The following is a 14,975-nucleotide window of genomic DNA, read 5'->3' on the forward strand; positions in this document are numbered from 1 at the left end:
AAAGGGATTGTCCTTCAGACACAAAATGCAACAAGATGGAATTCGCAGTTGAAAATGGTGAAGTCTATACTAAAAAATCCAGAAGCGGTGAATAATGCAATTGATCTTCTGTCCCAGAAAGATCAGAGGAATAAGAAAATCATGCCGGTGGAGATTTCTGCCTTAAAGGAGCTTGTGACTGTCCTTGAACCTTTTGAGGAGGCCATAGAAGTTGTGGAAGGACAGAAGAAGATAACTATAACTGCACTTACTCATTCACTTGAACAATTAATTCATACTGCCCAGTTGCAGTACTGTGAGAAACTGACTAAAGTACTACTGGACTCTGTAAGGAAAAGATTGGATCCCTACATGGAAATAAAAGATGTTCAAGTAGCAGCCTTGTTAGATCCTAGATTTAAACTGAACTGGATTTCATCACAAGAGCAGAAGGACCAAGTGTTAGCATATGTCAAAGAGATGCTTGAAGCTGAGGTTGTTCATAAGGACAAGAAAAGAGCAAGGCAAGATGGAAACACTTATGATCTTGCTCAAGATTTACCTGAAGATCCTGAACCAAAACGACCTAAATTGTTCTCTCTCCTACCACTACCAGGTTCCTCCAAAGTCGAAAATCAACAAGGATCAGAGGGAAGCACAGTGTCAATGAATCTTTTGTTGAAGCAATATGTAGACGAAGGAACTCAACCATTTTACAGTGATCCATTACTTTATTGGAAAGAAGCGCCACATGCGATGAGTCCATTGAAGAATCTAGCAAGAGATGTATTAGGGTGTACTGCTACATCAGCTCCATCTGAACGAGTTTTTAGCATTGCAGGAAACTATTTTACTGCAAACAGAGCTCAAGTTGGGGTCTCTTCTTTCAGATCAATGATAATGATCAAGTGTAACAGTGAATTGTTTAAAAAACTACCATCCAGTGCAACCGCTCAGATATAAGTTATCCTACCACCTGCAACTTTTTAAAAATGAAATGGCAATTTAGTTTTACAAGCCTGTCAATAGATTTGTTTTCATCCATGTATTCAAAACTACAAGAATTAAATCCTAAATCAGTCTTTTTTCCTATTTACATAGCTTGTTGCACTGCTGTTTATTTAAAGGAGGAAATACCTTTAATCACAGGAAATTCTTAATTTAGTTATGTTGCAAAGTACGCAGTGTTGTAATTTTTCAATAAATAACAACATTACGATACTAATGCTTTTCTTTTCAACCAAAGCTTACTATTGGAAGCTAGGTAATTATAATTGTAATTATAATTGACAGTCTCTTGTAATAATTGTAATTGTAATTGTAATTGAAATTCATATGAGTAATTGTAATTATAATTGCAATTTAAAGTTTTAATAATGTAATTGTAATTGTAATTTTAATTAAGATTTTGAATTGTAATTACTCCAACCCTGCAGTAGACGGCGTACAATGAGCCAGCAAAGAGTGACACCGTTATGAATGTTGAACCACCTCCACCGTGATGTAAACAGAGGCAGTGTCAGCTGTGAGACAGGGAGGGTGGTTGGGTGACGCCCATTTATTGGCTTATGTGGTGCAATTACATCATAGACACTCTCCCACGGCTGCAGGAACAAAGGTGAGGTCTTGTGGTGCACTGCAGGTTGTGTTGTGGAAGGGTAATACTTGAGGCTACCATGAAAAGAGCTTGTATTTTGAAATGTATTGGGTTCATTGGAGGACAATAATATTCTCAAAAGCTGACTAAGCAAGTAAGGTGGGGTAGGTCATATTCTCTCTCTCTCTCTCTCTCTCTCTCTCTCTCTCTCTCTCTCTCTCTCTCTCTCTCTCTCTCTCTCTCTCTTGTCATTCCATTATCAACATCACTCAAAGGTTGAGATATTTTCATTAGGTAGGTTCTTACCTAGATGAGGCCTAGAGCCCCATCTAGAAGCAGATGAAACCTCCAACCAGGACTGCAGGTGAAGACAACTAGAGGTATGGCATAATTGTTATCCTATTATTTATGTTATGTTATAATGTTTGGCTAATGTGGTTTCATCAAAACTCCAAGAAGCTCTTCACACAAACTCATAGAGAACATAACCCATAGAAGTATCAAGTTGGCATTTAAAAGCAATAACAGAAGATGCAGTGACAACATGCTCAGGCAGCTCATTCAAAACAGATAACACCCTAATCGAAAAGAACGAGCCCTAACCTCTGTGTCCCAGCGAGGAATGGTCAGCTTGTAGGAGTGACCTCTTGTTACAGCATTAAGGTTCCTAACAAACAAATGTTCAAGATCAGGGCACAGACCATGCGAAATCTTATAAACCATAATAAGATGAGCTCTAAGCAAATGGCCTTTAATTGAGTACAACTCAAGTGTAGAGAGACGCTCAGAGTAACTCAGTGGGTGCTTGCCTTCATATAGGTAGTTGAGCTAGGTATATACAAGGTACAGTGGAACCTTGGTTACTGAACAGCTCTCGTTTCTAACAAATCAGAATAATGATCTCTTGGATAATTTGGGAGTTTGGAAGGTTAACAGAAATATATTGGATATTAATTTATATTAAAATTTCATGCAGCTCTGTTTGTGAGGATATTTGGTAAAAAAAAAAAAAAATTAATGGCTGGTCTCTTATGGCCATGTATTTGTCTTATCTTGGAAAAACAACACTTCCTCTTTACAGAAAATGTCAGCAAGAGAAGGCGTAGCTGCAGGCATGGACCATAGTGGGAGAGAACCAACTATCTTACAGTCTGTACCGTTCAGCTCAGCTGTAGATGCCGGCTTTTGGCACCACTTCACTCAGCTCAAGGTATGTATTTACCTAGTTGTAACATACAGGAAAGGAATTATGCTTGTGCTGTCCCATCTACATATCTAGATACAGAAATCCAACATTTCTTTGAACTTATTGACTGAACTTGCTTCAACAACTCTCTCATCTAAACCATTCCATACCTCTACACGTCTTTGTGGAAAGCTGAACTTCTTGATATCTCTCCTGCAGTTGTCTTTTCTTAATTTCTTTCCATGTTCTCTTGTGTCACTGTTGTCCAAGATTAATAAGTCTTCTTTATCTAATTTTTCCACTCCATTCATCGCTCTGCATACTGCTATTAGATCTCCTATTTCTCTTCTATGTATTTACCTAGTTGTATTGTACAGGGTGTGTGTGTATGTGTGTGTGTGAATGTGTGTGTGTGTGTGTGTGTGTGTGTGTGTGTGTGTGTGTGTGTGTGTGTGTGTGTGTGTGTGTGTGTGTGTGTGTGTGTGTGTGTGTGTGTGTGTGTGTATTTACCTAGTTGTAGTTTTAGAGGGCCTGGGCTTTATGCTCATGTGGCCCTGTCTCCATATCTACACTTATCCAATTTTTCTTGTGTGTGTGTATGTGTGTGTGTGTATGTGTATGTATGTATGTATGTATGTATGTAGTATGTGCTACTCACTTTGCAACACTTGAAAACATTTGGTACTCACTTATCACTTTGTTGTTATTGTTGTTGTTATAACTGTTTGAAAATATTTATCTTAGAATATCTCCAAAAAAATGTTTCATTGAATAAAGAAAAAAAAGCATGAATATATATATAATGAGATCTGTTTTGCCTTTATTTCTGTGTGCGTACCATCTTTATTTTGTTATTTATCTTTCTAAAACATTGACTTATTCTTACATTATTAGATGAGGATAATGTAAAGAGAATTAACAACTGTGATATATCAAACACATTCAAGTCATAAACTTCTTGTCATCTATATATAGTTATATTCTACTTATATTCATTGATTTTATTTAGATACTCATACAGTTCGTTGGATTCAGTTTCTGTTGTCAGTGATAAGGTGTTGTTTCTATCCTGATATTTGATTTCTTTAATTTTAATGGTGTATGTACTCTATTAAATGTGTGTATGTAATGTACATGAATTTTACAACTGTTTCATCATATTTCTTTTAGTATACCAGATTACACTAAGTATTTTTTCTATATATGTTTATGGAATAGCTAAATTGGCAAATAAATAAAGAGAAAGGAGATGGATAGATGTGCTATACTGTGCTCAGCATGCAGTCACTTAACAAAAGGGTTATTATTGGCCATGAAGTGATGACTTCCTCCTTTCCAGCTGGATGTGCTGCAGCTGAGTGAGCAGGCTGTCCCAGTGATGGGAAGCTATACCAACACTGATACCCCTGGGCTGCCTCCACGCCTCTATGTGGAATATGATGCTCTGGAAAGGTAGAATAGTGATTTCAAATTCTCTTTGTTGTAGTAGTAGGCAAGTAGGTGTTGGTGGAGTGGAATTTTGTATACAAGAAAAATAAGTAACTGATTATTTCATGTGGAATTATTTGTTCCTTAACATGAATAAGAGATGTAATCTGATGGGAATGAATCTGGTCTTAGATTAGATTCATGTAGATGTAGTGTTTGTTGAAACTCCATATTAATATATGGAATAGTTGTTCTGGTCATCACAATGCATATGAGAAAAAGAAAAGCTCGGTTTAGTAGAACACACAAGTGGATATCAACAGCCATAGATATTTAGATTGTAATCAAGCTGATATGTGCACTACTGTATGCAATTTGTGGTATTAGAGGAAATATCTTTTGTAATACATGTAAAGGAAGAACAATGTCCAATCTATAGCCATTGTTTTGTCGGATCAGTAATGTGCTGAGTGTGTAGTGCTGGTGGAGGCAATCCTGAGTATTGTTTGCATTTGTAGGAGAAAAACAGCATCCAGATGGTCCTGCCATGCTACAGGGACTCTGATCAACACCAACACCATCGAGGAGTTCCGGAATCGCAGCAAACAAGACTTGCTGAAGGGATCTGCTACCACTCTCTGGGAAGCCATCACCTCAGGCCAAGCTCTGCAGGACCCCTCAGTGCTGGCATCCTTCCTCATGTTCACCTTTGCTGTGAGTTTTGTGTTTTGCTCCAAGTTTCACCTCATTAACTGTGTAGGTGTTTGTTATCACTGCCAACTGTCTGATGCAGTTTTCTATAAGTGGTAACTGTAATGATGATCAGAATATCTTAAGCAACTTGATAATGATTTTGTATCTCTTTTTTTTTATCACAGGATCTGAAGAAGTATCATTTTTATTACTGGTTTGCCTTCCCAGCCTTCACTTACCCCAAGGCCATGCACAAGAAACCACCTCAGTCCTTCACTGATGCCTTAACTCAGAAAGAGGTTCATGTGAAATTGTGTCAATTAAATCAACAAAAGATGTGTATTATACTGGTATATTCAAGTTAATTGGCTTATAAAGTGGCCCAAAATGACATGGTTTTACATTTATAAAGTTTGTTCATGTATTTCAGATTGAATCTTTGCTAGCATCATATACAAGTCAAGAAGTTGATTTCAATCAGGGCTTCTTCAGTATCACCAAAAGTGATGAGGAGTTCACTGTTCACCCTCTGAGGGATTACCCCAAGCTTCGCACTGCCGCTGATAGCGTGAGCTGCTCTGTTGTTTTCTTGTCTAGTATTTGAGGACTAGGTTTAATGCATATGTAAGGCATTACATGTTGTAACTTTTTTATTTATCTTACTTCTGACAGAAGTCCAACCAAGAGGTCTACCTGGGCATATCAGACCCCAGCACACTGCCAAGCAACCCAGGCTGGACACTACGCAACCTGCTCACTTTGGTGGCCATCAGGTGGTATGTGCATTGTGTCTGTGCTGTTGTAGTGAAGAAAATTATGTCACAACCATTAATTTACTGGTCATTTGATTACAGATGATGGAGATCATTGTCATCACCATAAAGTTTGTCTGTCACTTCCAGGTCCAAACAGTGGCAGAGTTATAAAGTGGTGTGTCTGAGGGTGCGAACCAGGAACGGTGTGCAAGATGCTTCTCATAGTCTTGTGGTTGAGGTTGACTTGAGTGAGGAGCCAGAGTCACTCATTCCCTCAGAGATGCCACCATGTCTTGGCTGGGAGAAAAATGAAAGAGGAAAGATGGGACCTCGTATGGTTAACCTATCAGCAAATATGGATCCCACCAGGTATACTAATCAGTTATTGGAATAGGTGAAGCTGGAGCTCTTTCACTGTATTGTTTATATTTTGAAGTCAGTTTAAGTGAATACAGTAGTATGACAAAAAATGTCCATGTATCTCATATGAAGCAGAATTCTGATCCAAAATCCATTGAAATTAGATGTTTCATTGCATTGTCTGAAGTATGAATTGTCCAAGTGTCCATTTACTTGTACAGGTTGGCAGAGTCTGCAGTGGACCTGAACTTAAAGCTGATGCGGTGGCGGGTCGCGCCTCAGCTCAACCTGGGTGTGGTACAGCAGACCCACTGCCTCTTGCTTGGTGCTGGCACTCTGGGCTGTGCTGTGGCACGGTGCCTCATGGTAAAGATACTTTTCCCAGATTTTTCAAATGTATTTATAAACACAATCCAATGCACAATCCACAATGCAGATTTTAGAATATCTTAGTAGTATTTTATTTCAATAACCAGATCAATAAAACAGAAGCTAAATTCATATGTGAAGGCTGCAATATTTTTTCTTATCTAGCTTCATTTAATTGTGTGGTTCATATTTATCTGACATCATTGAAATATATATATGTGTATGTATGCATGAAATTAAAATATTACCTTTGATGACATTGCAGGGATGGGGTGTGCGACACATCACTCTCGTGGACAGTGCAAAGGTGTCTTACAGTAACCCAGTCAGACAGAATCTTTTCACCTTCAGTGACTGCCAGAGTGGAGGGCGGCACAAGGCTGTAGCTGCTGCTGAAGCACTGCTCCAGATCTTCCCAAAAATGGTTTGTAAAATAAGTCAATAATGTAATCATCATTAATTAAGATTTTCTCATTGCACCACACTTCAGGGGCACACAGTGTGCTTTTTTAGGTAAGAACTTAAGAACATAAGAAAATTAACGAAGCTGCAAGAGACTATCAGGCCTACATGTGGCAACTCCTGTACAAACAAGGACCATAGTTGACACTAAAATTTTTTTACTAACCTACATGTAAAATACAGTACACTCAACCCTCGATTTGCCGGACTAAAAGGGGGGAAGGCTTGTCCGGGAATGGCAAATGTCCGGCAATGGAAAATGTCCGGGGGTCTACCCCCTTGCCGGACTTTACCCTATACAGGTTGAACCCCGCTTTAACGGCACGCGATTTACCGGAATCCCGTGTTTAACGGCAAAAATTTCCGGTGGGAACATAGTGTTGTCTTTAACGGCATTTCGGCACCTGCACCAGCTGTACCAGGAAGTTGGAAAATAAATCAGACGTTTTTTGTTCAGAAAAACAAAACTGAGGAGAAGAAAGAGACTTTGCACCAGATGTGGAAGACAAGAGAAAGAAAAATAAAAGAAAGGCAGGATCAGGAAGAATAGAAGTAACAGGAGGTGCCGAGGCAAAGGCAAAACCTCCGACGACCATCATCATCATCATCATCATCATCTCACCACGTGGGGCCGTAACACATGCCAATGCCACCCATACAGCTCGCAGACTTGGGCAACACTCATTCCTCCATCTATTTTACGTAAAAGTTCCAGTTTTTGCGACACAGATGGCATCGTTGTGAAGAAGAGGTGTATCCACGACAAGCACGTAAGCACAACACTCGTGTGACGCGGCAGACTTGTTTACAGTCCAGTACTAGACGTGTATGTCCGCCCGCTGCCATCTATAGTGCCCGATTTGCGAACTTTGTCTGGCGCGGTAGTTTGAAATCGACTTGTCCCGGACTTTTTTTTTTTTTTTTTTTTTTCCCACAGACTCTTGTCCGGCAAATCCGAAATCCGGCAAATGGAGGTCCGGCAAATCGAGGGTTGAGTGTATTTAGGAAAGGCTATCTTCATAATGTGTGTGTGTGTGTGTGTGTGTGTGTGTGTGTGTGTGTGTGTGTGTGTGTGTGTGTGTATGTGTAATTCACTGTTTGATCTGCTGCAGTCTCTGACGAGACAGCCAGACGTTACCCTACGGAACGAGCTCAGAGCTCATTATTTCCGATCTTGGGATAGGTCTGAGACCAGGCACACACCACACACCGGGACAACAAGGTCACAACTCCTCGATTTACATCCCGTACCTACTCACTGCTAGGTGAACAGGGGCTACATGTGAAAAGAGACACACCCAAATATCTCCACCCGGCCGGGGAATCGAACCCCGGTCATCTGGCTTGTGAAGCCAGCGCTCTAACCACTGAGCTACCGGGCCGTGTGTGTGTGTGTGTGTGTGTGTGTGTGTTCACCTTGGTCTCGGTCACCTGCTGGTCATCCAGCCAGTCTTCCCCATTACGGAGCGAGCTCAGAGCTCATAGACCGATCTTTGGGTAGGACTGTGTGTGTATGTGTGTGCAGTGATAATTTACTCTTTCACTGTAATCAGAGTGTGGCTCAAGGATAACCTGTACCTGATATTATTGTTTTCCATTTCCTCCCATACAACTTGTTGCCATACTGTCTTTCATGGTGTGATGTAGTATGCTGTTTTATGTTTCCAGTCATTGCCCACTAAAATTTTAGACATGTGTAAAAACATTACATAAGAAAACACAAAAAGAAAAGAATTAATGATAATTTTGTTGTAGATTATATACAAATACTAGTTTATTATTTTCTCATGTTTAAATTTGTAAAATATTTTTGGTATCTTCAAGTCTCAAGACATATGTCCCTGAATTTTGGTTAACTTGTGTCTTTTAAGGGAACTGGCAACTCAGTGGGCCCTTTTTTTTTCCCATATTTTGTTGCCCTTGGCCAGTTTTTTCTCCTGCATAAAAAGAAAAAGAAAAAAAAAACAGTAATGTGGCACTCCTTTTCCTTAGGATCAGCCAGCCATGTGAAAAAGAAAAGTAAACCAAAAAATAAACTTGTAATTAGCTGATGATGGATATACTGTGAAGGATCTGCATATAGTAGATATTCTTTGATCAATAATTTGGGGAGTAATGGTAGCACATATTGTGTTTTTATGTGTTTTATTGTTTGCCATTTTACACTATGAATAAAATTATGTGTAACTGGCATACATAAATATATGTTTATTTTCAGAATAGTAAAGGGGTAGTGTTGAGCATCCCCATGCCAGGTCACACTGTTGGGGAAAGTTTACTGAATCAAGTGAAGGAAGATGTGTCTACTTTAGAGCAGCTCATAGATGAACATGATGCAATCTTCCTTTTGATGGACTCGAGGGAGAGCAGATGGCTTCCTACAGTAATTGGTGCTGCTAAGCAAAAGGTGCTTACTTATTGCTGTAAATATGAGATGCCTCTAAAGCTGAATGTAAATGTTTGTCCCTTGTTAATACCATAACCTATGGGTGTGACTGTGAGTGTGTGTATGAACATCTTTTCTTGGCAAGTTCTATTCATGTGGGACATTGGCTTTGTATATAGATAGATAGAGAAGTATCTTTCTTTGCAAAACTTTTCCTTTATGTAATATAACATTAGCTCTTTTCTTCCTTGCAGAAAGGGATATTGCTCTGTTTTGCTTCCATCGCTGTTTTTCTTAAATGCTTACATAAGCTTCTGTAGTTGTCTGCATCTTTATCTCCTTTTCTATCTCTACCAATTCCTCCTTCAGTATTGGACATTAGATGGACAACATAGCTCTGTTAGATATGGTAAGTTTTCACACTAGGCTTCTGAGAATAGAAGCCTTCCATGTCAGAGATGACACAATCAAGGTATAGATTAATAACAACTAAACGACAGCTTTGAGTGTTATCATAACATGTTGTCATTCATTGACCAGCTTGTTCTCACTGCTGCGTTGGGTTTTGACTCCTTCCTGGTGATGCGACATGGAATCAGGGAAGTAGGGACGGAGGTTTCCCTCCCTTCCACCACAGCCATTCCCCGTAACTCCATTCCCGGCAAAATGTTGGGCTGCTACTTTTGTAATGACGTTGTTGCTCCAGGAAATGTGAGTGTGAGTGGGTCAGATTAGTAATTCTGTCAATAATTGTAAGACATTTGGTAAACATACAGTACATATTTACATTATTTATTTTCTTTGTCACTTTTATTTCATCCCATGCAAAGGCATATTATTATTTTTTTTTTTTTTTTCCCCTTCCTCTAGTATTTTTCCCGTTTCTTGCAGTCAACGCATGACCGCACACTGGATCAACAGTGCACAGTGACCCGACCTGGGGTGTCCTACCTTGCAGCTGGCCATGTCACTGAGCTCCTGGCTGCAATACTCCAACACCCTGACAAGTACATATCTCTTCTGTTGGCTGAATAGAATTACTGATATGTGCTCAACTGTGATAAGTTGTGTGATCGATTTCATAGGAGTGATATTTTCCATATTGATAAAACAATGGAAATACTTGAATGTGCTTTGACCTAGCCCTTGGTGCAAGCAGTAGTTATTTCTGTGCCTTTTCTTATTTCCTTCTATTCCAGCAGAATCTCATGACCATTCTTATCTTTTTTTTTCTTTGAGACATCTCAAGTATGAAACTATATTTTGTAAAATTCTTTAATTTTCCACAGCCAAAGTTCATACATGTATTTGATTTGATTGATTATTTTTGTCTCAGAGGACTGGCAGAGGCCAGTGTAAAAGAGCAAGGCAATGTGAAAGAGGGAGTGTTGGGTCCAGTTCCTCACTCCTTACGAGGGTTTCTGGGAAGACACCAGCTCCTCACTCCGGCATCCACGTCCTTTGACCAGTGCTCAGGCTGCTGCAGGGAGGCAAGTCTCTCATTGCCTTGTTATGAATGCTGCTGATGATTATATGTTGCAAATATATCAAGACCAGTGTATATTCTTTGTTCTTTAATAATGAACATCAGATATTTGTTTCAGAATGATACTGATTCACAATTTTTTGCTCCCTAGGTTTTGAAAGCTTATATGGAAGAGGGTTTTGAATTTCTACTGAAAGTATTCAACTCAACTGCATACTTGGAGGAGGTGTCTGGCCTCAGCAGACTTCATCATTGTGTTGATGATTCTCAGGTAGATTAGATAGGAGAACTGGGTTGCTGAAAATGTCATACTTCGGTCAGAGGAGAACATCTAGTAAGCCTTATGTAGTTATCATACTGAACCATCATAATGTTCTTGAGTAAATGTTTTATGTATTTAAAAGTAATTATTGAAAACAATCGTAGATAGAAATTACCTATTTATTGATAAGTATGAACGTAAACAAAAATAAGATTTTGCTAATGAATTTTCCTTATTTTTCTGATTTATAGGTGTGGGAGCTGAGTGATGAGGAAGACATGGAGTGATGTGACCAGGTGGCCAAGGCTTGAAGAGATCAAGTTGTGTTTTGTATAGTTTTGTCATTGACACTACTTGACAGTTATTTCAGATGTGGTTCAGTTCAACCAGATCTATCACTGCTGTGATACATTCAGACTATACAGGTTGCCTCTTCATGGCAGCAGTGGACTGACAGGTCAGATAGTCAGGCACTGACAAAGAGCATGGACCATAATGAGGCTCATGAATAAATCCTGTCCATTATCAATAGTATTCACTATTATTATCTTTGTAGGGTGAAAAAAATTGTTCTGATCAACCTCAATGAAGAAATCCATGGATATTGGTAATTTAGCTTGTTTGCTTGCTTTCCAATTGCATGTAAGCTCCTTACTTTTGTTTTATTCTTTTATTGAGTGGTAGATTTGTTGGCCATCCCTTTTAGTCTGACAGAAAATTCTTTAATGAACCAACTCATGGTGAGTAACCTGAAGAAGTATTAGGCTGGACAGTCTAAACTGAAGAGAGATAATTCTGACTTCTTAACTACGGTAAAGGTACACTGTAGAGTTTGGATGTTGTAGAGGGTGTATGTACTGTTTTCCAGACTTAATGTTTAGAAACTGAGTGCCACAACATTTTAGTTGAGGAAGTGAACTAGAGAAATAGAGAGGAGAAGAATAATTTGTTCTAGGGCAGGAGTTCCTAAGCTGAGGTTTCCAATCTCCCCAAGGGTTCACAAGAAGATTTCCAGGGGTGCTTAGATGGCTGATCTAATGATATCCTTTGCAGTACCTGCATATTGAGTTAGTGTCAATTACTAAATTAACATTCTGTTCATTGTCAGATTTTGGGGGATTCAGGCAGAATGGTAGATGTTCTTATAACTCAGGAGGATCTGAATAAGAAAACGGTTGAAAACTCTGTTCTGGGGAGTGGAGAGGGTTGCAACTTGAAGCAGTGATGGCAGTCGGGAGGTATCATAAAGGGAAGGGAAGTAAAGAGAGGAGTAGGTTATAAAGAAAAATGATTATACTCGTAGAAGATATTGTGCTTGGCTCTATGAAAATCAACAAGGGAGGTCCTAATACACCAAGATTGGTGATGTTATGAATATTTTTTTGTTATCTTTAGTTCAGTGATTTCATGAGTAATCTAGTCTTGTGTACTCTAATGGCCATTCCTTAACATTCTGCTATTGAGATAGCTATACTAGAACTATACCTCATTCAAGCACACACCCAGTCATTCACACACTCTCTCTCTCTCTCTCTCTCTCTCTCTCTCTCTCTCTCTCTCTCTCTCTCTCTCTCTCTCTCTCTCTCTCTCTCTCTCTCTCTCTCTCTCTCTCTCTCTCTCTCTCTCTCTCATTATATATTATTTGATTTATCAGGGAGTTGCTCTTTCACACACAGCATTTATTGCACATTTGTATATCCTCATTATTTCTCCCTGTCTATATCTGGTAAACAAGATGTCTCAGGATGTTTCATATCATCAGTGCACTAGTGATTTTTTTCTTCCCCTCTAAACATACTCTTTCACACCATAAACATCAGATCTCTTGTTTCCTGTTTTCTTATTGCTATTTCTTAGACCTTTGTTCATGCCTTATTTGCATGTGTCAGTGTTTTAATTTTTATAGGATGCCTGTTTTACTTCTACGTTCATTGCATGGTAGAGCATAGAATTGCTTTTAAGAATTGATAATCAGCACAACACCATTTTATTTTCTTTGGATTTTATAATTAGTGAAACTTTTGCATATGCAGCATTTCAGGTTGAAGGGCCTCAGACACCAAGCTGGCTGTGAACTATTAGTGATGCTGTTAATATATATATATACATACCTATTTTCCTTTAATGTTGGAGAATATTCCTTCTGTATTCTTGTTTACTGGTTTGAAGCCATATCAATTCTTTTATGTGAAACAATGTTATCATTACTGTGAGGTGCAGTGTTATGGATGTTCAGGGAACAAAACTTTAGAATGCTTAAGTAGATCTATTCAGTAACAACATGCCTCTGACACACTCGTTACCATCAACATTTTGTAACACAGACAATAATACTGAAATTTAATCTACACCAACTACATAATTATTTTCAATAAAATGGTCAGTTATGAATTTGTAGTATGAATATTTGAGATATAATAATCACATAGCTGATTTATCAAACAACCAATGCTCTTTTTCATTCTAAATACCATTGAAACTATTGTGGGGCACATATTTGTGCTTTCTTGTTATTTACATGACTTAACTGTACTGCCTGACAGAGGAAAGGAATGTGCATCTCTAATAGAAAGATAAATCAGTAGGAATAGTTTTGCAGTTCATGTCACACTGACTTAGTATGGATCACTGTAAGGATGTGTTGTCTTTCTATCAGTATGGTCTGCATACACTCGGTGACTGACTGTAGACTTTCACCATTGTGAAGTGAGGATGATGGTCTCCTGCTAACACTTATATTCCAATTTACAAATTACCTAATTTAATTGTGAATGTCACAATATAATTGTTATAGTACAGTACAGTTCTTATATAATCCATATGTCTCACTAACATTGTGTCTTGAGATCCATATTATAGTAAGTGTTGTAACTGATAATAATCAGAAAAACCATAAATATGTAATTTGTCTTACAATATCTCTACAACATGCAGATACAAAGTGATTTGCACATGAATTTTAGAATACATTCTTGATGGTGGTGTGTCACTTGTGGCAACACTGAAGCAATCTGATGGTAGTTTATTTCAAGTGTGTTTAGAACAGACATTACCAGGGCCACTGAAATGATAAATTGTAGTGTTCCAAGTACATATAAAGAATGTTTTATATCTTGTTATCTCAAACATCATTGAATGTTTTTATTGAATTTGGAAAGCTTTTTCTTACTCATATATATATATATATATATATATATATATATATATATATATATATATATATATATATATATATATATATATATATATATATATATATATATATATATATATATATATATATATATATATATATATATATATATATATATATATATATATATATATATATATATATATATATATATATATATATATATATATATATATATATATATATATAGTATATATATATATATGTATATATATGAAGGTCCCGTCTAGTGTTAAAATTTAGATCTTTTTAACATGATATGTTTCCTGGAAACATTTTGTGATAATACAGATTTTGTTCTTATAAAGAGATATTGCTATATTAAATCATTATATGAGTACAAAATACCAAATGGTTTAGCTATCTTAGTATTTCATCCAGTCAGGCCTACACATGATGTGTTTCATGTGTGTTGCTCTTACTTTGTGTTCAATTGCACCTCAATTGTATTGTATTGTGGTATATACTTAGTAGGCATATAATGTGTAGACCATGTATAATATTTTATCACCATTGTTTTAAAGAGCTCAGCAGATTAAATCATGCGCATAGTTATAAAGGTGCCTAATTTTCATGTATTTTTTATTTATTTATATATATATATATATATATATATATATATATATATATATATATATATATATATATATATATATATATATATATATATATATGTGTGTGTGTGTGTGTGTAATGATTAGATGACAAAAAATAAGAATATTTATTGGTATGTGGTTCCCAGTATCTTTGTTATCGATAACCATTCTTAACAGTATTTTTAACCTGCTACTGAGATGAATGACTGGTGTGGTGATTATG

General features: G+C 37.4%; 1 protein-coding gene across 6 annotated transcripts; it reads left to right on the forward strand.

Moving 5' to 3' along the window:
• The first annotated feature begins 1,439 nt into the window (after window positions 1-1,439).
• On the forward strand, window positions 1,440-13,820 carry LOC123500183 (ubiquitin-like modifier-activating enzyme ATG7). 6 transcript variants are annotated; one of them, XM_045248915.1, is made up of 16 exons: window positions 1,440-1,597; window positions 2,658-2,786; window positions 4,102-4,214; window positions 4,709-4,904; window positions 5,069-5,182; window positions 5,314-5,451; window positions 5,556-5,659; window positions 5,786-6,007; window positions 6,220-6,364; window positions 6,633-6,791; window positions 9,048-9,236; window positions 9,756-9,932; window positions 10,107-10,222; window positions 10,552-10,705; window positions 10,853-10,972; window positions 11,215-13,820. In XM_045248915.1, exons 2-16 carry the CDS (start codon window positions 2,661-2,663, stop codon window positions 11,248-11,250), a joined length of 2,109 nt encoding a protein of 702 aa, XP_045104850.1. In that variant the 5' UTR covers window positions 1,440-1,597; window positions 2,658-2,660; the 3' UTR covers window positions 11,251-13,820. The 6 variants fall into 6 exon arrangements, with proteins under 6 accessions (XP_045104850.1, XP_045104853.1, XP_045104852.1 ...); XM_045248918.1 differs by having other exon boundaries at window positions 9,756-9,926; XM_045248917.1 differs by having other exon boundaries at window positions 5,559-5,659.
• Window positions 13,821-14,975: the final 1,155 nt, after the last annotated feature.

Source organism: Portunus trituberculatus, chromosome 50 (genome assembly GCF_017591435.1).
Source record: "Portunus trituberculatus isolate SZX2019 chromosome 50, ASM1759143v1, whole genome shotgun sequence".
In the NCBI taxonomy this organism is placed as follows: domain Eukaryota; kingdom Metazoa; phylum Arthropoda; class Malacostraca; order Decapoda; family Portunidae; genus Portunus; species Portunus trituberculatus.